Genomic DNA, 26,113 nt, shown 5'->3' with positions numbered 1-26,113 from the left:
CTGTGGAGCCCAGTTCTCTCCTTTTGAGTGCAAACAGGTTTCGACACATATGCTTTCTGCTCCGTTTCTGATTTCCAGCATCCTTCCACTCACCACCACTTTTAAACCATGAAATCTGTTTGGTTCCAAGCAAGCAAAAGCACAGATTTAACAGTCTCAGCCTCCTGCTGCTGATCCCAGGTTCCCCTAGCAGAACTGCAAGTGTGAAATAAGGACACACACTTCACCCAGAGAAAAAAAAAAAAAAAAAAAAAAAAAACTCTCATGTAGTTTCAGCACAGAGGAGCCAAGTTATTAATCAGAGCCTGAAATCCAAGCCTAATAAGTCACGTCGTTATGAAGCTGCTCTTGGAGCGTGAACACAACAGCATGTAACTGCTGGAGGTCTACGCGGATCAGGCTGCTCAAAATACCTCTCCTTTCATGCACACCCATGTAATTCACAGGATATTATATACCAGCAGCTCAGAGCTAAATCAAACACCCCTCCTCAGCTGGATGCACTCAGTTCCCATTGCTATATTTAAATATCAAGGTCCCTAGTTGGAAGCAAGATTTGAACACGAGCCCAATACCATGATGTTGGGACCAGTCCATTCATATGTTTCCTTACAAACAGAAGGAAAGGCTCCGGTGATTTTACTTCCATCTAACTGCTGATGTCTACACTACTCTTCCAGTGCTTACACAAACCATAAGGCAAAATGCACCACGAGGAATCTGCATTTTTATAGATGTAAATCTGGCAATACAAGTACAAACACATCTGTAAAGAATCGCTCCGATTTCAGCTAACATCTGCTTTCCTCTTCAGCTTTCAGATGGCAATGCTCTTCCCCACACGTAGTTTTGATACACTTAATATCATTATTTTCAAGTTCACTCAATGGATAACAAACCAGCAAGTAAATCCAAACAGAAAGACTCTCCCCTGAGCAAACAGACGTCGGATCAGGATTCAAAGCACAGCTCTCAGAGCTTTCATTTCAGATACCACACAGAATTCTTTTACTGAACATACTATTTTCCTGGGAAATGGCTGCCACTAGTAAAGAAGAAAGGAAATCATCTGCCATGACTAATGAACTAGGGCTCAGACCTTTTTCACCTTATCTTATTTATTCTTCAGGTTGATGAAATGTCTCTCAGAAATTTGAGCGTCCTTTAACTTCTATTTCTCCTGGCAGTTCTTTGGCTTCCATTCCTGCAGGTCACAGGTGAAATAGTTCACTTGGGCTTATCAAAAAGTCAGAGAGATACGAGAGTCAGAAGAGATAAAGGAAAGGCAGTTCTTGCCACTCGATAAGCTGTTGTTTCTTCAAGGCATGAACACGCTCACAACACAGCATCTGCCCCAACACAACAGAAACTTTACAGCAAGTTCAACATCCCTAAAATCATCCTGACAGAAAGAGACACCCGGCAGTGGGTCCTTGGGACAAGACCTACAGCTGCAGAAGACAGTCAGAATAAAAGGCTTTCCTCAAAAGCATTTGTGAGGGAAAGATAAAGCTTGCCTTAGTGAATGATGACAAAAACATTTATTTTATGGTTCACGGTTACGCAAGCTAAAGCTCCAGTAAAGCTCACACTAGAGCAATACTCTGTAGGGAGGCAGAAAGACTATAGCTCTGCTATCAGCAGGGCGTTCTGTATGTGATTGATTTCCTTTTTCTTTTCATTAACACCCATTTTGTCATAACAACCTACTGGCATCCGAGTAAAACAAGTTTTTGGCCTCAAGGTCCCTGGCTCTCCCTCCACACATTTCTTAATCTTCTAATTCCCTAACAGCTTCCTTGTGCAATCAAAATTATCTGCAGTGTCTTTGTGCCAGCCTGATCCGAAGGAGGAGACAAATGGGGGGCTGCCAAGGGAAGAAGGGAAAAAGGGCCCAGAAGCGGTAGGTATTAGGAAGAAGGGAGAAGCACTGCAGTTCTACAGAAATCCGTGCACCACCATTTTGCTAAAACATTGATTGATCCTACTCATTAGATCAGTAGCATCTGCTGCCATCCGGAGAGTGGCCATCTGTGCACTCATTTCCAAAACCCCCAGTCCTGACTGCAGGAGGTTAGTAGGTCACGGGCATAATCCTCCTCACCTCCTGGGATCAGTGGAGATTCAGCTCCGTGGCACGGGAGGCACTTGGAGAGCCCCTCTTTACCCATCCCTACTGTCTGCCTCTTCCCCTGCCAGCTGACCTCAGTGGCAACCTGTGCCAGTCCCTCCAGAAAGGGCTGACCTGCCTTCTTCCCAGTGCAGAAGCAAGAAGTGAAGGGAAAAGCAAATCCTCAGCTCTGCTGATGGATAAGCAGATGTCAGAGTGTGGAGTGAAAAGGGAAGGAGGAAAAGGACATGAGCTTTAAAAAAAAAAAAAAAAAAAAAAAAAAAAAAAAAAAAAAAAACAGACTATGGATCAGCGTTTGAGAAGGTTCCAGTAGGAACAGCTCAGTGAGGTTCACAAAAGCCAACAGAAAACACAAAGCAGGGTTTACAGAAGAAAATCCAGATGTTGGTTACATTCACATTAGTGGATCTTGCACTAAGCCTACATCACGACTTTATAAGAATGTAAACGTTATTTTCACTTTTCGCAGGGAACAAGAACTTACCAGCTCACAGCTCTATTGCCAACGTTCCCTGATCGTGCCTCATGCCCTGCTCCACCCCAACTTCGGTATGTACAGCAGCCAGAGCCCCTTCATTCGGCAAGTCTCTCTGGCAAGCAAGCTATTTGTGGATGTCTTTGGAAATACCCACTTTTCTGCTCGTGTGACTACTCCCTCGGTTGCCAGCACAACCACAACTGCATCAGCTGCAACTGGTCCCACATGCAGCAAATTTAGCCCAGCCCTTTTTCCCCTGTGCACTGAACAACCGAGCCCATATCGTCTCCTGCAGCTCTGCTTTGGGGATAACACAGGGCGGTATCACTAAGGGCATCCTACATCCCAGTTTGCCCAGAGTACACCTGCAGTTCAGCTAGCTGCTCTTTTCCTACTAGCTCCTATCCATGGAGCTGAAGCACCACAGAGATAATTATAGCCCTGGGGCACTCACTTTTTGCTTTAACTCCTAGGGCAGGTGGGTTGGATTCCTGGAGCCAGAGCTGCACTGCTTTGGGGAGTGTCTTTTTTCAGTGATATTATTCACCTCATCATCTTGCTAGAACTGCTTGGCCCATTAATTCCAAGCATTGTTTTGCCCTGCTGGATTTAGGAAGAGGGAATTCTTTTGGGGACGGTGGGCTAAAGCCATTTACTTATTAACAGTATGCTTCACTTCTATTAGAGAGCTTCCAAAGGGAGAGAAATTGATAGAGATGCAGGGGGGGAATTAGGCCGTCAGCCGCCCTGTATATAAAAAGGCAATAAATGGTGGAGCAGCAACCATCCTAGAATCGTTTTCAAGTCTTGCTGAGATCACAGTGCCTGCAAAACTCTTTCCTTGCCCCAAGAATATCTGCTCATACGAGGGAAGGAGACAAAAAAAAAACATACTTCAGGGGATCTTGAAGACTTAGCATGCAACCGGCCTGATCAACTCATACAGCAGGGGAGGCATTTTTCTGCCTGGGGCGACATTGACTGAGCAGGGACAGCAGCAAAGATCCAACATGCAACTTTACCATCAAGTTAGTAAGAATCTCAGTGAATCTCTTCTAGCTGCTTTTCCTCTTGCTACCAGTACAGCACTTGTCAACCACCAAGTCACCTCCAAGCAGCACGCATGCTACACACGCCTACAAAGTAAATATGCAGAAGCAACCTGATACCGCTGCTGAGCAGTTTGCCTGTTTATCAGGAAGACAGAGCCCCCGTTTGAACAAAGCTATGCTTTCAGGTAAACTATGAGTCAGAAAACTCACTGTATGAAACGCATGGTACGAACTGTAAGGGGAATGATGAAATAGCTACCAGGCTCAATGGACAGGTCCAGTGTTTGTGCTGTGAAATGCTTCAAACTCTTGTTTACATATACACAGAGAGAAACCCAGAGCTTTGAGATAGCTTGTTCCCACACTGTCCGACAGATCTGCATAGAGTTTAATCCCAAAAGGGCAGCTTTAGAGTACCAACCATCACCTACGCCATTCAGCCCTTCTCAGCCACGGAAATATCTTTGGCTTAAAATCAAAATGCTTCTAAATGAGATTTTTTTTTCACATGGTAAATTCCTTAGACTTTTCTGTCCCTTAGCAGTTTCACGTGAATGCACAGAACAGAATTAGGCAAAGAATTAAGGTGGCTTAGGTAATTATAGCGGCACATGCTATCAGTTCAAGACAGAAGATTAACACAGCGAGCTTCCAGTTAAAGGAGGTCTTCCCCCTACTGTGAAAGGAATTGCTTATTTTTTACTTTGTCCATCTAAAACAATGTTTATGTGAGTAACATTCCACGTCAAACTGACAGTATACAGCTCATAGAAACTTCCCAGAGGCACTTTTTCCTCTGGAAACTGAAGAAGTTTCAAGATGAAGTTGAAGAACCACTTCAAATCCACTAAGTAGACAGCTATTCACCCTGTGGCTTCAAAGGCAGCGTCAAGTTTACATTGAATTACTTTCTTCTACATCTGGCATGGTAAATTGTGTCACCTTTGGTCAAGGGAGATTTCCAATAAAACTGCCTGGTGAAGAAAAAAGCAAAGAGCATTCTTAATCAAGAAAGTCTTACGTGTAAAGCTGCAAGCAAACTTGCAGTTAATCAAGGCAGAAGTGACCATTAAATCACTCATACCTTCTGCAAAATTTAGATATTTTGAAAATGATTCATCACTTTATTTTATACGTAATTTTCTCTGTTATGCCCCGATCACATTTATCAAATGCAAAGCAGTCAATTGTAACTCTTTTACCTCAAACTTGTACCAAGTAATTCAGTATTAGCCATGTGGGTTTTTATGATTTTAACTCTACTCTCAGAGGGAAGTTGCTATAGGAGACTCTTAAAAATCTTAACTTTTACTTAACCAAAAATATTTGTATCAATTCCTCAATTTGCAAAGAAAACATAAAAGTATGGCAGGCCTGCAACATTATCAGGCTGAGAAAACCAGAAGGCAAGCTGAAATGACTCCACTTCTATATATTTACTTCATATAAATCATATTCAAATTTGTCTTGTGCTTTCAGGGCCATGGATTTTTCATGGAAGTCGATAACCTAAGCTGAACTGCTCAACAGCTCCATTATCTATATTGGCGTTATTACCATGGCAATCTTGTGTTTTGTTTTCTAACAAAGAAACCTGTGGAGGCAGGTTTTCAGTAAAATACCTGAGGATGTGACACTGTGCCTTTAAATGCACCGGCCATATAAATAATCTGCATCAAAAGCACATTATCATTTTTCTGGAGAAGAAAATGATCGTATTTGTTGCCTTTTCTTCCGCTGCAGTGGCTGCTCATCTCAGATACATCCAGAAACCTATGAAAGCAGAATTCAGATCTGCAGAGATCATCCTGGCCTCTGCATGGGTGGAAAATTCTCTCCTGTGTGTTCATGTTATTCCAGGCCCAGGCATTTGTGACTGCTTTGAAAGGGCACCTTACAATCCTGATTTTTTAAAAACTCTTTTACAAACTCAAGTCACTTTTCAGCATCAGTCCAACTGCATCACAACCAAAGAAACATTGAAATCCTAGAATTAAAAGATGCTTTCTGAGTCCTACATGACATACCCCTAAGTCACTTGAATAAACCTTTGTAAGGCAGCAAGCTCTACTTGATACCTCCCAGCTTTGACACAATTAAAGGTGACTAACAACATCACCAAGGGACATTACCACTATATGAAACAATCCACAAGCAAAAAACAAGCAAAGTTTGAGGGTGACATTTCAGTCTGTGTTGTGAACTTCTTCTACAGAATCGTGCAAGATGGCAAAGATAGAGCTGCTTTTGTGTGGTAAGCAGCCCTTCCTTTCCTAAGGACTCTTTAGTGGCACTTGAGGGGCTGGAGAAATGCAATGAAAAAAGCTTCAACGCTGCTGGAAATTAAGAGAAGTTACTGACTCTGTGGAAAGGAGAATGATATCAGAGGCAAGCTGCCGAGTTCAGCCAGGGAAAAATTCAGTGCACATACACTTGTGTGCACAGCAGCCTGCACAGCACCCTTGGCACTCCCCTGACTGCAGCATTTAGGATGAAAGGAAGCCCAAGAGATGGAGCTTTTATCCCCTTGGTTTTCAGCCCTGGTACGAAGCAGAAGCATGGTGGGGAGAGCTAAAGATGTCCCAGCAGAGAAAAAGTAAAATATGGGGAGCAGGCTTCAGAGCTTCTCTCAGGCAGGAGGTTTTTTCAAAGTAAAGGATTTGCCAGAGCTGGATGTAAAACTGCGTCTATAAAGAGTGTCAACCAGAGAGGATAACGTGGGAAATGCTGGTAGATTAAGATGAGATTTATTTTCACTCACACGAGATCCCTGACATAACTGTCCCTTTGAAGATTTTCAACACCAGGTTCTTAGGGCTCGCCAAAGACACATGGGGCAGCTGGTGGAAGGGCAATGCTCAGATGCTGTGTTGCATCCAAACAGGTGTGCCAACGTGCTGCAGGTACTAACCTAATACCTATATTTAATCAGACCTAACATACACATAGCGTAATTCAGGGACACTGCTCCTTTTCCCCAGCTCAAAAACAACTTCAGAAATGACCCTAGAGGGGAATTTGCAAATACCATACCTTCCTGGACAGGAAAATAACTAATTCCCTGCACCAGAGACACTCAGTATCTTCCTTACCAACCAGCACTGCCAAGAACGATCGCTTTCTGTTATTACACGTGGGAGTCTCATTACACACTCAAGGAGAAACACTCTGGCCTTACCTTTCATCACATGTACCCAAAACCTGAACTTTGCCAGTTAAAAAAAAAAAAAAAAAAAAAAAAAAAAAAAAAAAAAGTTAGTTCATTTCCCAGCTGTCACAAGCAAGGAATGAAAGCTTGGCAAAGACACCGGAGTTTTGCTCTATGTCAGAATGAATTATTAGCACACTTCAGTAACTACTTTAAAAAATACACTGAAAGGGGAAAAGAGGAAAACATAATACATTGGGGGTGCAGGAAAGAAACAGTGAACATCCTTGGCAGCAATAAAAAGCTGCACTGTTTGCTTACCCCGAAAGGCTGAACAAAAAGCAGCTGCCTGCTCCTCTCAGCTCCCCCAGTGCATCTCCTCTGATTGGCACCCACTCTCATCACAGAGGGCCTTCAGCTGCACAGCAAAGGCAAAGCAAGACCACCCTGCCCGTTAGCACCACTCTGTGAGTTAAGTCCAATTTCAGCCACACAGACACCTAAATGAGGTGGATGTGAGGTGTAAGGGAAGCACAAAGTGTTTGAAACAAACATAGGTGTTTATAAGAAGCTCTCATATGATCAGGTTAGGCAGAAGTCTAGTTAAAAAAAAAAAAAAGTTCAATCAAGAGGTGTTGCAAAAAAGGCAATTGTTTTAATTAACTGGCTGTGCAAAACCCTCTATTCTTGCCAAGAAAACAAGAAAGCCTTTGCCTAGGGTGACAGTTCAAATCTAGACACAGCCTCATATCACCATGTACCTTCATCCCATAAAAGTGCTTCAGTGAGAGCTGCAAGAATTTGCAATTAGCAGAATAAAGCCAAAGACACTGGATAAAACACAATCCAGAAAATCCCTCACTGACAAGGGCTGGAGTAATTAGTGAGGGGAAAGGGGTTGTGTTTAGCTGCTGCTTGAAGTACCCTCCTCCTACAAATGTCTCTTCTCTGTCACTCCCACACCTACAAGAAGTCTTCCCATAGGCCAATCAACCAAAATTTCAAGTACCCCCTCTCGCCCCCCCCTCTTTCCTCCAGATTTTTTGAGGTCACAGCCTTTTCCCTGAACCCAGCCATAAACACAAAAATATCCTTCTTGAAACCTAATGCTTTGTAACCCCTGCAGTGAAAAGCAAGAGAGCTTCCTGACCTTACCACTCACTGCTATTAACTGCAGAATGAGCCAAGCTGCCGGGGATGACAGGGGCCCTGCCTTAGAGGAGTCCAACCCACTGAAAGCAGGTCCCTAACAAAACACTCAGCCCCAGAAAGTGGCCGTCTTCCTCCTGCACAGCCAGATGTGCCACGAAGGTAACGGGAGGTCTCTCTCTGCATTATGCAATCTCTCCTTTGCGTTGTCAGAGCGGCCACGAGGGCTGTGTCAGCATGCGGTGCGGTGCCCAGCTGCTAGCTCTGCACTTAGCGGGCACGGCTGACCTCCTCACCTGCTCCTCTCCCACAGCCTGCCTTCCCCTGAGCACCTTCCCATACCCTTCAGCGCTGACTTGGCCAGCTGCACCCAAACAGCCACTCCGATGGGCCCCCAGCTACACAGCGGGCATGTTTGCAATTGAAGCAGTAATTATTTCTGTGTTTACCTCTGCAGTTGTGCTACATGTGACCCGAATACACTACTCGCAGCATTAGAGATCTGAGGAGCAGCAGAAGGGCATGCTTCAACTCCACCACTTTGGACAAATCCAGGAGCTTTTCAAGACCAAAACTCTAAAGGCCCTCAGATACCCACACATTTAAGGGAACATCCCCCTCCTGATCTTCCCTGTGTAAAATATCCATATCAAAAATTAAGATACTTGGCCATCCTCGCTGGTATTTTTCAAAGACTCTCAATACTAATCTATCTTTGCTCTGACTGTAGTCAGCTGAAGCTAAAAGCTTTTGAAAAATCCCACCTCTTGTCTTAAAGAGCCAGGAAATAAATTGGATTGCTGAAAAATCCAACCACATTAATGGGAAGAGGACTCTTGGCACACCCTTGGACTGTGCTGCATCTGCTCTGCTAAGTAGGTACATTTATTTCAATCCTGTAGCTGTCTCCTGCTATTTATAACTGCTGGTTTAATGAACTTGCAGGGTAGACACCAAGCCTGAGCCTTCCTAAATTGATGTTTAAATATCCCTATTGAATTAATTCTATCTCATTATGAATGGACTGCTCCACAGTTGGACTGGCAACTTCCACTCCTCAATGGTAATCAACTGGGACGTCCTTCACAACTCAGGATCTTTGCCCGCAAGGCAAGCACTCTGAGTTGGGAAGCAATACCAGGAATTTAGTTTATTATAAACCGTACTGCACTTAAAGAAAAGACAAAAAGATCACAAATATATATACAAAGAAATACAATTAAACAGCCACCCCACACTCAAGTGTAAGACAAATGGGAACAAGCCCAGAAGTGTCCAAGATGTGTATATTAACAAGCGGTCTCTGGCTCAGGCTGCAGGCAGGTTTACATGCAGATCAGGCCTGCTATGTTGCCCTGAAATTGCTCTGTCACTTCAGTAACACTGCACACAACTTGTTCTCCATTTTGTGTCTAAGTGCTCCTGAAGAGGCAATTTTGTGCTGGAAAGTTGTGAGGCTTGCTCCTTTTAAGGAGAGGCCTACAATAGAAAGCCTGGAAAACCCCTCCAGAAGGTATTACTGATGTCTCCAATTGCTTTTTCCATGAGTGGTTTCAAATAAACCCTCGTCTCTGTCTCAGAGGCAGTGCCAGGGACAGAGCCTGCTGCACAGTCCCCACTTGCTCACGGCAAGTGCTTGCTGGATGTGAAGGCTCACTTGTCCCCAGGAGAGAGCCCTGGTCCCTGCAGGCTGAGCACAGAGTGTTTCACAGCACTGTCCTCAGCACGCTGCTCTGAATATTTCACCTCCTGCATTTACAAGAGACAGATTTGCATACTTCAGTGTCCCACTTAAGACAGTCAATGTGAAATGTCATTTCAGGCTGCGTGTGGGCAACTTGTTTAGAAGAACAGGCGTTGAACAAAGGGGCAGAAAGACCTCAAAACCTGATGGTTCTCAAGCAGTGTAAAGCATAAGAAAAATAAAGAAGCTTGGCCTCCACAGATCCCTGCTTAGAACCTTGTCAGAGGTACTGCACTGGAAAGACAGACAGCTCCAAATGTCTATATGCATACATAGAGCACCACTCGTATCTAGGCACCTACACCCAGCAGAAGACCTGAAGAACCTGAAAGGGCCAAAAAAGTATTCATTAAGCAACAAGCAAAATAAAAAGTAAAGGAAATTAAGGATACTAATGACAACAACTTCAGCGTGCTCCGCAGCAGCCAGAACCAATAGACAAACTGTTGTACTTGGATTAAAAATGAAAAAGCCTCCACTTAAACAAATCAGCATGGTGAATTCATGCTACAAGATTGCTCACCACAAAATCTTTTATGTCCCTAAGGCATCTCGATAAACCAAGAAGAGATTAACCAGCTTTCAGATAAGGTGCCAGCTGATGTTACAGGATCTGTCAGGTTCAGACAACCCATTTTAGATAATTACAGTTCTTTCTCCATGTAAAACATCCTACCGAGAACTACTTAAATGCAGGTATTTGGTGGCAAAGTCTTACACACGTACCCAAAACTTACAGCAAGCTTCAGGAAAGCCAGATTCTCTGGAGTTCCAGCTTCCATACCACAGGTTACACACAACTTTTGAAAGAAAGCTGCCTTTTAAATAAGAATCGGTAAGAGCTGCATATTAAACCATAGCCTGGGATGATGCTCGACCATCATTACAACAGTGGCTGCCTGCATAACAAATCTGATATACCCAGACCAAACCTCACCTTCGCTGTGAGAGATGCACTCCATCCAGAATGGCAGCACAAGCCTCAAATAGTACCTTAATGAAATGACTCTGCTGCAGTTTTCTCCTTCAGCGAAACTCCTCCTAACCCACATCTGAGGGCTCAAGAGTGATTTTTTTTTTTTTTTTTTTTTTACTGAAACCTTCAAGAACTACTGGTGGTGGGTGGAAGAGGAATTTCTCTCAGCAAACTGCAAACCCTTACAAACCTTTGATGGGATGACATAGCATCCCTTCCCTCTCTCTTGCTATACGGGTCCTCTGGAAACCACTCCTACAGACATATCCAGATTTTCAGCCTCTCTCCCCTGTTTCTGTGTCCTGTAAACAGAACCGTAGTCACACCCTTCAACGGGTTAAGAAAATCTTCAGTATGCCTAGCCCACATGTGACCATATGCAGAACAGCTGCAACCAACAGGGTAAGGTGAAAGATGGCCTCAACTCACAGCTACTTAGCCCTCTTAAGGTTTTCCAGAATTTATATTTTGCAGTTATATTTATCCACCTGCCATGTTTTGACTCCTCCCAAAAGCAGGTTCTACTGTTTTCGAGGATGCAAGTCCTAAGAAAATACTATTACATAAAGCAGTTTATCAGTTTCACAGGTGCCTCGTTATTGCTTGTTGCTTTTGGGCCCACGTACCTTGCGGAATCCACTGCCAATGCTAGGTATCACAAACATTCCTCAAGTCTGGCACTGAATGGGGTTGAGCACCCTGTAATGCACATTTCCCATAAACTACAAGCACTACATTTCTTTTCCTTGCAACTTTTTTTTTTTTTTTTTTTCTTTTTTTGCAATGCAAGTCATAACTCTAGTTAACCTCCTCAAAACAGGGTTTGAGGATGAATATTGCCATTTAGCTTTAAAATCAGTCTGAACAATAGAGAATTTTCAATCTTTTGCTACCTATGTTGCTGGTATCATTTTTGTGATTATTTTATGTAAAATGCCTTAGGGCTTGAAGTGAGGTGTAGTATTGCAAGTTATTACTTTACAGCTTATAATACCAGTCCTTGACTACAGGTGAAATTCCCCAAAATATTTTGGAAATAGATGGGTGCTTTTATAGCTTGACCTTCTTGCTCTCCATTGGTTTGGAATCTCCTTTGCCTACAAAAGCGCTTTTACCCTAGCCACTGAATTCAGAGCTGTGAATGCACGCTGATGGTTTCTTAGATGCCAGAAACCATCAGCCATGAAGAGATAAACTAAACAAAGATGAGAAATTTCCATTCTGCCAAAGCATCACACATTTTCTACTTCTGTTTCTGCCGTATCGCTCACATCAGCCTAACTCTGTACCACATATGCCAAGCGTTGTTGTTCAAAACACAACATCAGAGTCTCAAAACACAGATTTGGATCTTTATTAACATGTACCTTCTACACCTGCTGTGTGTCTAAGGGGCACAGGGCTGGGCCAGGCCCAGGACAATCTAAGCAAGCTCTGCACAAGTGCAGGCATCTCTGCAGAGAAGCTCATGCTGCTGCGTACACAGACACGGTGCTACATGCTGCCTGCTGCTATAGTGCTTACTGAGAGACACGCTTTCATTGGGTTTGAGCCACCTCAAACAAGTATCACGGAGGTGAGCCAAATAAACTTGGAGAGCAACCAGACAATGAGAAGAAACCCCTTCCCAGATCCAGCAGAGATGCACTTCCTCATGGGAAAATCTCCACGTCTGTAGTAAAGAATGAGGAAGAGGGAAATGGGTTCAGATCACAGCCTGTCCTGAAACAGCAGCATCTATCTGCTTTTCTTGTTCCTCTCGTCTCATCCCTTGCAAGTAAAGCAAACTACACCATCTGCTTCATATCGAGATAAGCAATCAGCTGAGCTGAGAAGGCAGAATCAGGCCTGACACCTCTACATATGCCTGCATGTAGAAGCTGACAAGCTTCTTGTGGCTTTGCACTTCGACTCTTTTCTCTGTCCAGCTGAATCTTCCCTGCACCCCACCAAGTGGGTTAACCAGGCCTGGCAGATTGGATTGTGCCTAAAACCCTAGCAGGTCAATACTGCAGCCATTAGCATTACAAGATCACTTAACTTTTTCCCTGAAAACCCTGTATCACCCAAACTCTCTCAATACACTATCCTGCTCTTTCTGCAGGTTGGGTATTCTAGAAACAATTCAATGTTCTGACAACATAAATCTTTATGTCTTTTCTAACTCTCAAGCATGTTTTAGGCAGACAAAAAGAAGGCACTTAAAGCCTGCTTAAGGTAATGAAAATCCAAATAACAATACAAATTTTTCCCCAAAGTTCTTGCATGCCAGCTTCCTGGATGGTACAAAAGAACCACTGCTAGGAAGTGTTTCCTTCTTACTGGTCACAAGTGGAAGGAAGCCAGGGCAAGGCCAGTTAAAGCAGGTACTTTTAGAAACAGGGTGCTGGTACATCTGGAGCAGGGAGCTGTAATAGTCTGCGGTTAAAGGAAGCCACATTTCAGCTAGCACCAGTGTCAGCAGTCCTGCCTGAGAACAAGGGTGTGAACAACAATTTCTCTCCGAGTGCAGAGACAGCCCCTGCAGGCCTGGAATATGCTGAAAGGGCTCTGGAGAGGGATCATTGCCTTAATGCCTCCTCCTCTGTGTATCAGAGAATATCCCTGTCTGGACTTTTGAAGCAGGCATCTTTCCTAAGCAGTAATTTACTTTAGATAAAACATATCTCTACGGGTTCAGTTTCCCTAACTCTCTCCAGATGGAAGAGCTGAGGATTGTTTATAAACTCACAGAATTTAGCTTGTTTGACTAACTGGACACAGATTTTATTAAAAAAAAAAAAAAAAAAAAAAATAAAGTATTGACACTTCCAGACTGCACCAATTTCCAAATACTGAAGTGCAGCTAGACCGGTTTTGAACTGGAACAAAATGTTTATAGGCAAGTTTGCATTTATGGACTGTTTACTTGCTTCTCTGTATCCACAGACATGTTTCATCAGGTTCGTTTGCTGTGGTACAAGCAGCTTGACCTGGTGATGCAAATCCAGATTCGGTCAAAATCTGATTGCAGATTTTTCACCAAAGGAGCTGAGGCATCACCTTTGTTCAGGTAAGATATCTGAGTTTAGGTTTCATAGTCGTTAGGGACAGATCAAGAAATAAAACTGGTGTATCAAATCGAAACTGGCTTAAGCTTTCTGCTCAGTAAAAACAAAGCTCTCAGTATAGATAAAACAACTTAATTATTTCAGATTTTGTGAATGACTCTTTCTATGATTGTCCTTATATTTGAAGACAAAATAAACTAAGAAGCACATACAAGCTGAACTGACAGTGTCTAATGCTTGGCCAAGCAAACAATTACAAAAATCAACAAAGAGAAAGAGCTATATACATTATTGTACATTATTGTTTTTATAGACTTAGACACATTGAACATTTCTCCAAGAAGTCTGTGTTTCCTTAATTTAAAAGTAGGGTTTGCTTGCTTTAAACTATGGTTGAGAAAAAAAATATATATATATATATATAACATATAAATCCAACATCTTCCAATTCTAAGGAAAAGATTCAAATACCTTCCTGCTCAGTCCCCTTATTTCACCAGCAACTACAAAAATAGCACTTTTATTATTATTTTTTATCTTGTTATGCTGACATAACCACCCCCCTACCCCCCTCTGAAGCCTTTCTGAAGATGTGTCTTACACATTATATTTGCTGCTGAGTATTCTTTGAGCCTGTGTCTGAGAGGTCCCAGAAACCTGCAGGAATCCGATGCCATTTTTAGTGGTTAGCACAGCCAATAACGGCTAGTGCCGGTTACATCCAGCCACCGTGCAAAGCAGCGTTATGCAAAGGTCATTAACACAGCTGTCCCAGCAGCCCTTAATCCTGCAAACTGCAACACCCTCTGCCCTTCTATTCTTGGGTCCCTTCGTGAGGCAGACACTGAACTGTTTAAGATGCCACAGTGGGTGCAAGACTTCTGCTTTCTCTAGTGTCCAGCACAGATTTTTCTACTCTTCTGATGACACCAAAACATTGTGTACCCCCATGAAGGTTCAGCAAGCCCCTGCACAGCTGGCCTACCTCTAACCAGGGTAGTCCCCTTTATAACCATGCATCAGTGTAAAATGACCTAAGGCATGTTAGATTTCTAAACTCTCTAAAAAGTTTAGACTCTCTAAAGTCAGCTCTGGCTGTCTCCAAACTTTGTGTTTCCCTTCTTGCTCAGTTTCTGCTGTTTTCCCCCTTCAGAGAAGAAACACAAAATTCAACACTCCCTCCTTCCTGGCCAGAATGTAGCCACCTTTTCTCTCTCTCTGCAAACTCATACACCTAATTCCCTCAGACTTCTTCCATCTGTCCCACTCTTCTAAGCCACAGGGTTGAGTCCGAAAAGATACTTCATCGTATGTCACATACACTCGTCTGACAGCTGTCTCAAATACATGCAAGGTATTTCATTCCAGTGATCTTCTAACTCCACAGAATTTCCCTTCAGGATTCCTCAGTTCTTTGTTCCTAATGTTCTCAGGTGTCTTTTGAAAATGAACTTTAGCCACACGCCCTTAACTCAATTACAATGAACAAAGATACAAAAAGTTACAGTTCTACTGAGATTTCTTGCCATGATTGGCAAGAATGCCATTCTTGCCAGTAATGAAAATCAGATTAATTTGGTGAGGCATGCTTTTCTATTCCTGAAGAGAACTGCTCTTCTCTTGGACATACTTTCCATGACAGAGTGAACAGAGCAGCTATATACATGGTGCACAGCAGCCATCCACACCCTCAAAAAGCCTTCATCCAAGTTCCAGCAAGGGCCACCAAAAGCTGACACAACCTGAATATCCATCAACTATCTCAACTCAGCAACTGCCTAAGCAACAGAAACCTAAATGGAAATAGACATTTATAAATGAAAGGAAATGTCAAAAGCAGAACAGCACGGATTTCTGAAGGAGGCCTGGTGTTACTGCAGATGCAGAAGAAGAGAAGGGAGGGCTGGTAGCCAGCAAAAAAGAGCATAGGAAACTAGTAATTCAGGTCAGTTATGAAGATAGTAGTTTCAGAAGGCAAAAAACCTGGGATGATGAGGCAACACGTAATTCAACGTTTGGAAATACAAGACAGTCATCTGAACTACTCCTATCCTTTACAGTGTTCTAAATTAACTGTGCCAGCTCGTAAAAAGATCTGGCCACCAGTGTGCAACACCAAGTCACTGCAAGAACCTGGTAATATATATGGACACATGAGATGGTGAACAAGGCAGAAAGTTACAAATGATGCAAGTACTAACACCATTGCATGGGACACCTGGAATATTGTGTGGGATTTAAGTGATCCTATTCCAAAAACAGGCAGTGCATAGAGGTCAGGCTAGAAAAGACGATGGGGGAAATTCTTAGGCAGAGAGATGACAAGACTGCATGTGTTCACATGCTGAAGAAGAACAGACAAGAACAGACTGAATTGTGACAGTAACAGAGGAAAAAATACTGTTAACCCTTTCTGAAATGAAAGGAACCAGAAACATTGATTAGCATGACAAAAGGCAGCAAATCAAAATCTGATGGAACAAACAGGTTTTCAACTATGGGTAGAAGTAGCCCATGGAAGTGATTTCCCTAGGACACCAATACAACCAGAACCCCAAAAGTATCTTTTTCAGATTTGGTCACTGGCACACCAAAAAAAAGAACAAAGATGTACCTATAAAAATTAAATAGTTAATACCTAGCGTTCTTGAAGACAAATATCTATTTCACTGTAAAACCAATTACTGGTTTCTGAGTGCTGACAAGAAAACTTCCTTGGAACAACTAGGGAACTACAGCTACAAAGAGCAAATGGTCTCAGTGACTTGCTTTTCTTTTCAGTAATCATTCTCTGAAGTATCTACACCAGTGAGAATAACAGGCCCTGGGCTAAAAACATGACTGATCTGATCCCATATTACTGTCTTTACATGCAGTAACTATGCAGCAGCACAATTTCAAAACAAATAACTCCTGTGTTTCTTCAAAGATCAGGTCTTACGATCCCTGCTTACTCCTCTCTCCCTCTAGCTCAGAAAGCATTTTCTCCCTTACAAGCAGGTTGTTTACTGAAACTCCAACTACCTGGAATTAGCCTCAAGAATTTGAGCTATACCGTCCTGAGCTGTTCCTCTACATTCAAACCTTGTTGGCATGATCCATTCTAACAGGCTGTCACTGTCTCCCTCCCACTTCTATTTAAGCAGATATCCTCTAAATTACAAAACATGTTTCTGGCTAACAAAGAAGACAGCAAGAAGACAGAAACAGACCTCATCTGCTTATCAAAAAATTAGATATTCATCCCCTACAGATATTCAAACATACAGTCATGTTACTTTTTATTCTCCTTTTTCTCTACAGAACTTTAAACTGATCAATCACCAAAGTTAAGAAAGACTTGTTAGCATCATAAGTTATTAATACAATGAAGTCAAATCACAAGGGGATTTGTTTCTTAGAGCCTACAGCCATGGTCTTGCTGCTTCTTACCAACCTGCTCCTACGAGGTTGTTTCGAGATGAAACCAGGGGGTGCTTGAACCACAGTTTTCATCCTGAGAGCCAGGGCAGAAGCTGCAATTGATCTGTCCAGGCACATACTCAGTCTTTGTGTTTCCTTGCTATCTCCTTACACACAGTGTCAACTTGCTTTTAAAATTTTGGCCTGTTACTGACTGGCATTACCTCAGTAGCAAACTCAGGTGATACAGAGGGATGAAATGTCCTCTCCGGCCTTTTCCAACCCACAGAAACCATTCAACAGCAACTGATTTAGACTATTCTAACCCTGCAACATGAGAGGACTGTTTTTCTTGATCCACTTTCCTCCTTCGCGATCAGATCAGGAACAAATCACTAGACAACAGACCATTGTAGTGAGTGACAACCAACACCAACACTTACTGAGTGGTTTGAGGATGCTGCTGCTTGTCTCGTCAGCATTTTCTACGTCTGATTTGTCGGAGTAGTTCTCAGAAATTTTCTCCTTTTCTTTCTTTTCTTTGTGCCCAGGTCTTCTTCTATGACGCCGCCTTCTCCTGTAGCTCTTCGGCACATGGACCCCAATGTAAATAGTGTGATGACCTAAGAACAGAAGCACAGCAAATATTAACTTTGACTGCATACAGTTTGTGCACAACTGATAGGTACAGTTCACACTGAGTTTCATTCAAATAGGTGAGTGAAACATTTATCATTGCTGGCCTAACATTAAATAATAGTGTGTTTCCTGGCTCCAAAGGTGAGCTAAGAGCTCTTGAACAACCATTTGAAAAGTATTTTTTGTTTCTGAGAGTACATTCCAGTGCAGACTTGCTGATAATTATTCAGTCCTTGTGACTCATATAAAAATAAAAATAAAAACCACAGAAGGCCATCAAACTAATTTTGCAATACAAAATACAATCATCTTCAAAAACATTCCACATTATTTTTTCCCATTTGTTTTACTAAATACATTGGCTGGACTATGCACTCACTTTTGCAAACTGATCCAGCTTAATTGAAGGGCACAGAGCAACAAAATTTATATCACTTGACTAGGCCACTGAGTAACAAGTATCAAAGTACCACTAGGGTACTTTAATACAGCAGCGAGGAAGGAGTACCAGGATAAGTTACTGCAAATTTCTAAGTACTTGATGCTTTCCAAAATCAGAATTAAGTGCCAAATTCTGTATGCACACTGTGAACACAAGTTATGCCTTTTCCCTTTCATATAGGCTTTTCTTTCAAAACTAAAGCCCTTAAACTACATCTACCAATTGTTATTTCTTTTTGATGAGTTTGATTACAAATGCTTTATTTTCAGGGCTTTTCACACTTCTACCAGCTTGGAATAAATATCTTTCCTTGTATGTACAGAAAACATTTACGAGTCTTTTTCTGTTCCTAGATAATTCAGATATCTTCGTTTAAGCTTCAAAAACAGCTGCTTCAGATTTAGCTCTTGAATGATAGCTATCTTTGATGTTTTGGACAAAATTTGGTTTCCCCACTCATTTTTCAGCCCAGTGCAGCTAAACACACACGCTGTATTACTGAAGTACATTTATCTGAGTGAAGGAGTCCCAAATACACATGAGAACAAGTGTATTTATTTGCATATTCACTCAGCTACTTTTGCTCATACCCAGAAACAGCAGTTTCTGCCAAGCTACCCCTCTGCAGAGTCACTGTCTCAGCACCTCACATACATCTATTCTTAGCGTACACTTACACCTCCCATGAATGCATGGCTGTTAAAACCCCATGCAACCGTACCTGATCACATATTCCAGAGAAGGCAGAGGGTACAGCCTTGGGAGAGTTCAAATCCTTCCTGCAGCACTGCCCCAGCCCAACTCATTTGGTGGTCAGCTCCCCGCGAGGAAGGGAGAATGGAGTTAAGCAAGTAAGGAAAGTCAGGCTTCACTTGATAAAGCAGTCATGCACTTGGGAAAGTTAGGGAGAAAAGTGGCCCTTGCTATCTACCCATCTCCGCTGATTCTCCCTCATTACCGAGCACGCATTGCTCTTTGCTATCATCTACAAGCTACACCTATTACTGTTGTTTGCTTTTCAGCAGCATCACTTGGTTTCAGATTAACCACCTATTTGCAACACACAGGAAATTGCTTTGGAAATGTCAGCACAACAGTAAAGGCAGGGACAGCAGCTACCAGTTAACTTCACTGCTAAACACGTGTGTGTAAATACTCATTAGGTCAAATCCAATCTTTGAGACTGAGCAACTGAAAATCTCATCACAAAATCCCCCATTTCCATAAAAAATAATTTTTCAATGAAGAACAGCCTTTCAAAATATTCCTCTCTAATGAGACACCTTGTCTGAGGACACCAAGAGATGGAGATGGATCACCACATCTGTGGTGAAGGGTGGCAAGGCAGCCCACAGAGCTGTATGTGGGACACGAGCCTGTGAAATCCCTTCTCAAAAGCATACAGTGCAGGCATAACGGCATACGTGTCTGTGTTTATGTATGTATAAAATATTAAATAAATAAAGACTGTGGGGATGTTGATTAAAACTCAGAATTTGCCATGGAAAAAACGACACTGATCTTTAAATGAAGATTTCCACAGGGACAGCTGAGACACTTTCTGCTCAACTGCTGTAACCAGCTCTGTGTGTGAGGTGTGTTTGTGCTTTTCTGGTACTCCCACCTTTCCTTGCTGGATTTATCTGTGAGATATCTTCTCAGACTCCACGTCTGCCATTTCATATTCCACATATTCTTGAGGCCAGCTGCAAAGTTTGGAGACTTTCCCTTTCCCTGCACATGAATTTTCTTGCTGAAACAATCTGAGGTCTTTTAAAAGACTGCTTGACCAGTGTTGCCCTTCCTGATAGCAACTTGAAAAGAGCTAACAGCATTGCTCAGGGACTTTGCAAGGAATGGAATAACGAGCTGTATGCAAAGACAGGGACAGAAGCTTATGAAAATAGCTCATGCCCTATGCATATTACACTGTCTCATCCCCATCTACACACATATTTCACAGCCCAGTAAGACTATTTAGGCATACAGACCTCTAACAGTAGCTCCTTTGGAAAGCAAGCACAGAAGAAATGAGAAATTAAGTGCAAACTGTTGAGTCACTGAAGTACAGAAAAACATCTGAAAAAGGGCTTTTTAAAAACTGCATTCTTAATTCTTAGAGATTAATAAGATTAGGAAAAAAAAACTTCCCCAATTTGACTACTTAAAGAAACAGACTCATCCCCAGACTGGCAGTAAATGTGATACATTTCAGCTCCAAAGTAATTTGTTAGGAGGGAATTGCAATAGAAAGCAGAGGCTTACAAAGAAGTTCCCTGCCCACCCACAGCTATAATTGGGCTGCAAGTGCTGGCGATGGCCCTGAAAGCTATCACATCATCGTTCTGGTGCCTCATGTGCTATGGCAAGCTGTAGTTTCTGTACTGGCTGCAACTATGCAGAAGACCACACTAAATTAATAAAACAGATATACAAATACCTAGAGTATTAGTGACACAAAGATATCAACTAACAGATATGAAGCGTTAGTGAAAGCCTCTCAAAGCTACTTTTTAGCCAGTACTGCTTAGGCGAGGGTATCAAAAGGGTCACTGAAGAAACTCCACCAGTGCCTGCAGTGTAAAAGCCAACAAGTTCACTGCTACGTGTGCATCGCCTGATGCTCCAGGCTGCTAACAGCTTGTACAACCACCCGGCACGGTACCAGCCACCAATAATTTGTCATCTCAGGAACAGGACCAAAAAAAAAAGAAACAGAAATCCAGGGTCCAGCAAGGTTCAAAACTCAGGCAGCACAACAGTGGCAGAAGGAAAAGGACCCATACCTGCTGCCTCCAACCCAGTGTGCCAGCGTCACAATCTTTCAGAAAGGGGCACAAACCATTTAGCTCTAGCACATCAAGCAAAACCAAAACCAGGAAAGCTATTCCAGCAACTGGAAATATCAGCTGTAACACGGCAGATGGCATAAATGCTGCATAGAGAGAGAGAAGGGGGAATTTTATCTGAGCACAAACAGCAGTTGTAAGGTAGGGGTGGCCCCTGGGACAAACGAGGCAGCGGTAGCTGCTCCCAAGGAATTCTTACCAAATCGCATCCAAAAGCCAGATGCAAAAGGATGGAGCGATTCCAGCTATTTGTATTTAGACAAGGTCCTCTTTTGAATCACTAATTCTGTGGTCAGCTTGATAATACAAATACATCATAGTAAGCCTGTAGTCTTAATGCTTTAATATGCTGCCAACAGAACCGGACAATCTCTTTAATCTTTTGATCATGTGTGCACAGTGCAGATTTTGGTGATATGAAACTAAGTTGTATACATGCGGGCAAATATCTGCATTACTTCGCTGCTTTTCCCTGTTCTGCATGGGAGACACTTACTTAATGCAGCTTTTTGTCCTTCTCCCTGCCTCCCTCTTTTTAAATTTTTCATTTTTTTTCTCTACCAGCACGTTCAGGGTGGCCAAGCAAGAAGTTTTCCTTTTCTGAGTACTTGAAGTAAGTGCTTGGCATCTGTTTACATTGTTGTGAACACTGAGATAAGCTTCTAGGCTCCCTTCCCAAAGTGCCTGGAAGGAAACAATTGACACATATCCTCAATGCACGGGGCTTCTGAGACATTTCCTACTCACTGGGCTAACAGAGCTTTCCCATGAGAACCATTTACTACAAGTGGCAATGCCTGATAAATCTAACATGACACACATGCACCTCACTACTGTCCTGCAGCTTGGAGGAGGACGGGAGGAGCAGAGCTGAGTGGCAAACTTCTGATAATCCGGGTCCCACTGAGCCACAGGTTTCTCTCATGCACCCAGTGGAGGCCATTTGCAAGTTTCCTCCTACAGACCCTGCTGCATTCACAACCTCTTCCTCCCTCCCTCCGCACTCTCCCCTAGGAAAATGACTGGTCTCTGTGTGCACCTCATTAATTTCAGAACTGTTTTGGCTGACCAGAGGCACGAATTTCACAACGCTGTAAAATCTCACGGGTAAGATGCCCAGCAAGATCTGCAGGTGAAAGCAGCCTGCATTTTCTCTTCCAAAGCACAGCAATGGGTCACAGCTTCCTCACACTTACTCCTGCTGTAGCTAAAATTTTCAAAGTTAAATTTTCTTTGCATGAAGATAAACTTTACTGTGTACCAAATTTGGAGCAAAATTGGCTCATCTCGTTATTAATAGAGCAAGAAGCAGTCATCATCAGAGAGGTATTTTTCCCCTAGAAAATTTTTGGTTGAAACCACTTCTGCTTCATTAAGAGCTACTGAAGAAAGCAGCTCGTGATTCAGAGTCCAGATTTAGAGGACGGGCACATGAGTCCCCCTTAATCAGTTTTATTGGTGAAAACCCACTCACACATTGCCAAATTTAAGTTTTGTAAAATGCAGAATTCCATCCCTGCCTGCAAGGATATCTGTTCATCTCTGTCCTCGCCAAGCACAGTCTTGTTGAAGTACTGGGAATGAAACTGCCTGGATCTCAAGTCATGCACAGCACACAAGCTCCGCACACATGGAAGAAAGCATCTCCAAGACACCCTGCTCCAAAGGGTCAGGTCCCTCAAGCATGCTGCTACAATGCGACACCATGCTCTAGTCCTTTTCTGAGTTCTTCCATTTAAGGGAAACTGGGGATTAAAGAAATGGAAAAATAGGAGAGGAAAAAAAAATGTACTGAAAAATAAAAAGTGAGAAATCTGCAGGCTTGAAGTTTTCTGACCTCGTAAAGTCATGAGTCACTTGCATGCCTTTACATTGCTAAACTTGTGTGTGAGCATGGCCTCAGGACCCGCCACCTGCACAACCCCAGTCTCCATCCAGGTATTTGCTCCTCATTGCCCACTGAGGCTCGCTCAAAGCCTCACAGGGGTTTCTCAGTGCAATAAGGCAGGCCCTGTACATGCATAAGAAGCAGAGCAGGTTCCCATGGGTCTATACCAGTAACACTGCCTGATGGCTTTTGCAGTCACTGTGGCACAAACCTCACGTCAAGCCTGAGGAGTCTGTCAGTGAGGATCCTTCTCTGTCCAAGGAAGAAAGGACGACAGTTTTTAAGAGACCGAGAGGCAGGGTGCATGTGCAATGCATGCGTGCTGCACGGCTGCTCGCTGCTCAGCAAGGGGCAATGCAGCTCTGTGAAACAACCAGGACAAGCCTGGCACAGTCTGCTGAGGTTCTGGCTAAATGTAAGTGATGAAGAAAGCTTGGGATCTGCCCTCATGGGAAGTGTGCCGGCGGCAGGGAATTACTCTCGGTGCAATCACGTCAGTCCCAAACTTGACATCCCAAAGCCTCTGGAGCACAAACTGTCTAGACTGTTTAAAACAAGTGGATCTATTCATGCTATAATACTGCTGGCAAATGGCCAAAACATACCTAGAGAGAGAGAAATCAGGTGTTCGGTTGTCTCCTAGACAAGTTCTGGAACCTTATTTGCTTCAAAAAGCACTATTGCTTCTTACCATCTCCTTGATAAAAAAAAACTGAATCTTCCCCAAAGGAATCATAAAGACTAAACCTGTTGTCTCATGCACCTATGAATAGCTTCAGGTTTCAAACATCAGTTCAGGTTTCTCAAAAATCTGAATTTAAGCGGTTCTGAGGAGCTTCATCCTGCAACAAAACCTTTTCACAAAACCTTTTGGATGGTAAATAGAAACACATATGTATAACATTGTATTAGTGACCATGGCAATAATCCAAATGTAGGGCACTACCAGAAAACCTGTGTTTTCTGGCAGAAATGCAAACTGAAATAATTGCCTTCGCATGAGGAAAAAAAAAATCAGTAGATATGATTAAATTATTTAAGTATGACAACAACTTCTGCGCCTGAGGTCTCTGTTAATCTGGGCACTGAGCTCTGTCTACCACTTCCTGACATCTTAGTGCAGGACCAAGGACAGACTTTAGCCTAACATTGTGTAAGACTAAAATTCTCCTTCCATTCCGGATATCTACAGCCAAACAAACAAGCAGAAAGAGTTCACACTTTATTTACAATACACTCTTCAATTTAAAACACCAATTCTCTTAAGAAAAAGGTGACAGTGAAACAGCTTTTGCTTAGTAAAACAAAACTTTGTCATTTCAAGAAAGGAGCTGAAAGTTACAGGATCAAAGGATAAAGTCTGCTTGGTGCATATCTAAGAAGGAATCCTTTCCACATGACCAGGGTTGTTGAGACTTAGAGCATGGCCATAAAGAATCTCAGACTGGCACCTTAGAAGGAAACGAGATCAAAAACTAAAGTTAAAAATGTATAAAGCAACAAAAATGAGCTGAGTATTAGTTTTCACTTGGTCGTTATTTTTACTTTCAGGACTCTTTTCCAGAGAGCAGAGAGAGTTATGTTAAACCTCATCAGGCTTGGACAAGCTCACTTGGTTACGACTAAGACATCTCTACAGCCAACCTCTTCTCCATAAGCCAACTGCTCTGGCCACTTGCACCTCCTGCTCTGTGTGTATCCAGGCTCTCCGAGAAGACTGGGGCAGATATTTCAGGCTTCCTGAATGAAGGGCTTCGCTCAGCACGCCCCAGTCATTTAACTTTGGGGCAAGGCTGACCTAATAACACAGGAAGGCAAAGGCGTGCAATTTTCATAGCCTAACAATCAGTTTCAAACCTGGATGGAGCTGACACACAGCTTAACCCCAGGGTAAGGAAGCTTTAGGTATGCATGTGGCTTCCCGACACATACCTAGAGCACATGGCTTTTATTCCTACTGCTAACAAGTCACTAACTTTATGAAAAATTGCTCCACAGAGATGCCCAACATTCAGCAATCTGCACCTAGAGCAGCTCTGAAATCACATGAGACTGGCAGGGGATGCAGCCTGCCATGAGTTTCATCAGTGGAAGACTGCATGGCACACCTTTGTACCTCAATGGGCAAGAAGGAAATGTTGGTGAACTGCCAAGCACACAGCTAAACGTGGCTCTGGTCAACACACTGCCAGGACCAGAGCGAGCCTAGTGCAGTTTTTAGTGGCTTCTTTTCAAAACCAGAGGTGGCAACAGAAGGGTTCTCATTTTGTGCAAGAATCTAAAGAAATCAATGACAGAAAGAGCTGACGGTCCAGAAGGACAAATAAATCACAGGGATGATCCATTTTAGAGGGGAGATACTAAAAGTAGCACTAAGCAAGTTCCAAAGTAAGCCCTGCTTAGTTTCAAATCAGCTCAAGAAATAAGAACAAAAGGCCATGGTGCTGTGTGCCGAGTGCACTTAACTCTACCTGATTTAACGGGGTTACAGGTAGTAAACACCTCTCTGGACCGGCACCAGCAGCGGAGCAGCTGCAGGCCCTCCACTCCAACTAACTCCACCTCCCAGGACGCAGCTCTCACAGCGTGTACCCAAGCGCAAATAGGATGGGATGCAGCCTGTGCGACACCCTGCTTCAGGGAACAGTTAGCGCCGGTGGAACAGAAATAACCTTCCCATCATATGGCACCTTGAGATTTCCCAGGAGGGATCTGGAAGAGCATTAATTTCCCCACAGATGAAAACACAGGCCTTCAAGAAACAACAGACGAGCCGGGATGTTTTCAATGATGCATTAAGATGAAGTGCTCTGGGTAGGAGAAGAGCCATGGAAATTCACCAGGCCTGTTAGCGAACACAGCTGGTTCATGCATTAGAAACAAGGAACACGATTATTTCCTCTAGCACAGTGTAAGTACCAAGCACTATTCCCATTAGTGAATCTGAACACAGAGGCAAAACCTAAAACAAAACTAAAAGCAATCCTCTAGATGGGTTGACCAGGCATACATGTACTTCTGGGCTCACTGCTTGGTCCTCACAGGACCTCACAGTGTTTCAGTATTCACCCTAATATTCAAATCACTGCTTTTCCAGGTGGGTAGGAACTTACCCTAAAGCTCACAAGGCTTCACTGAGCAGTTTGCTGAAATTGGGGTGAAATC

General features: G+C 43.0%; 1 protein-coding gene across 3 annotated transcripts in view; it reads right to left on the bottom strand.

Annotated features, from left to right (window-relative positions):
- Positions 1–26,113, bottom strand: part of SLC4A4 (solute carrier family 4 member 4) — a 224,422-nt gene that overhangs the window by 136,220 nt on the left and 62,089 nt on the right. For all 3 annotated transcript variants that reach the window (XM_084519333.1, XM_084519335.1, XM_084519334.1), the window contains exon 3: positions 17,574–17,753. In XM_084519333.1, coding sequence (XP_084375459.1) covers positions 17,574–17,753 — 180 coding nt within the window. The remainder of the gene's footprint in view (positions 1–17,573; positions 17,754–26,113) is intronic.

The sequence above is a fragment of the Aythya ferina genome (assembly GCF_964211825.1).
Source record: "Aythya ferina genome assembly, chromosome: 4".
Taxonomy (NCBI): Eukaryota; Metazoa; Chordata; class Aves; order Anseriformes; family Anatidae; genus Aythya; species Aythya ferina.
Note: the sequence above shows the minus strand (reverse complement) of the source record. Positions and strands in the feature narration are given on the sequence as shown.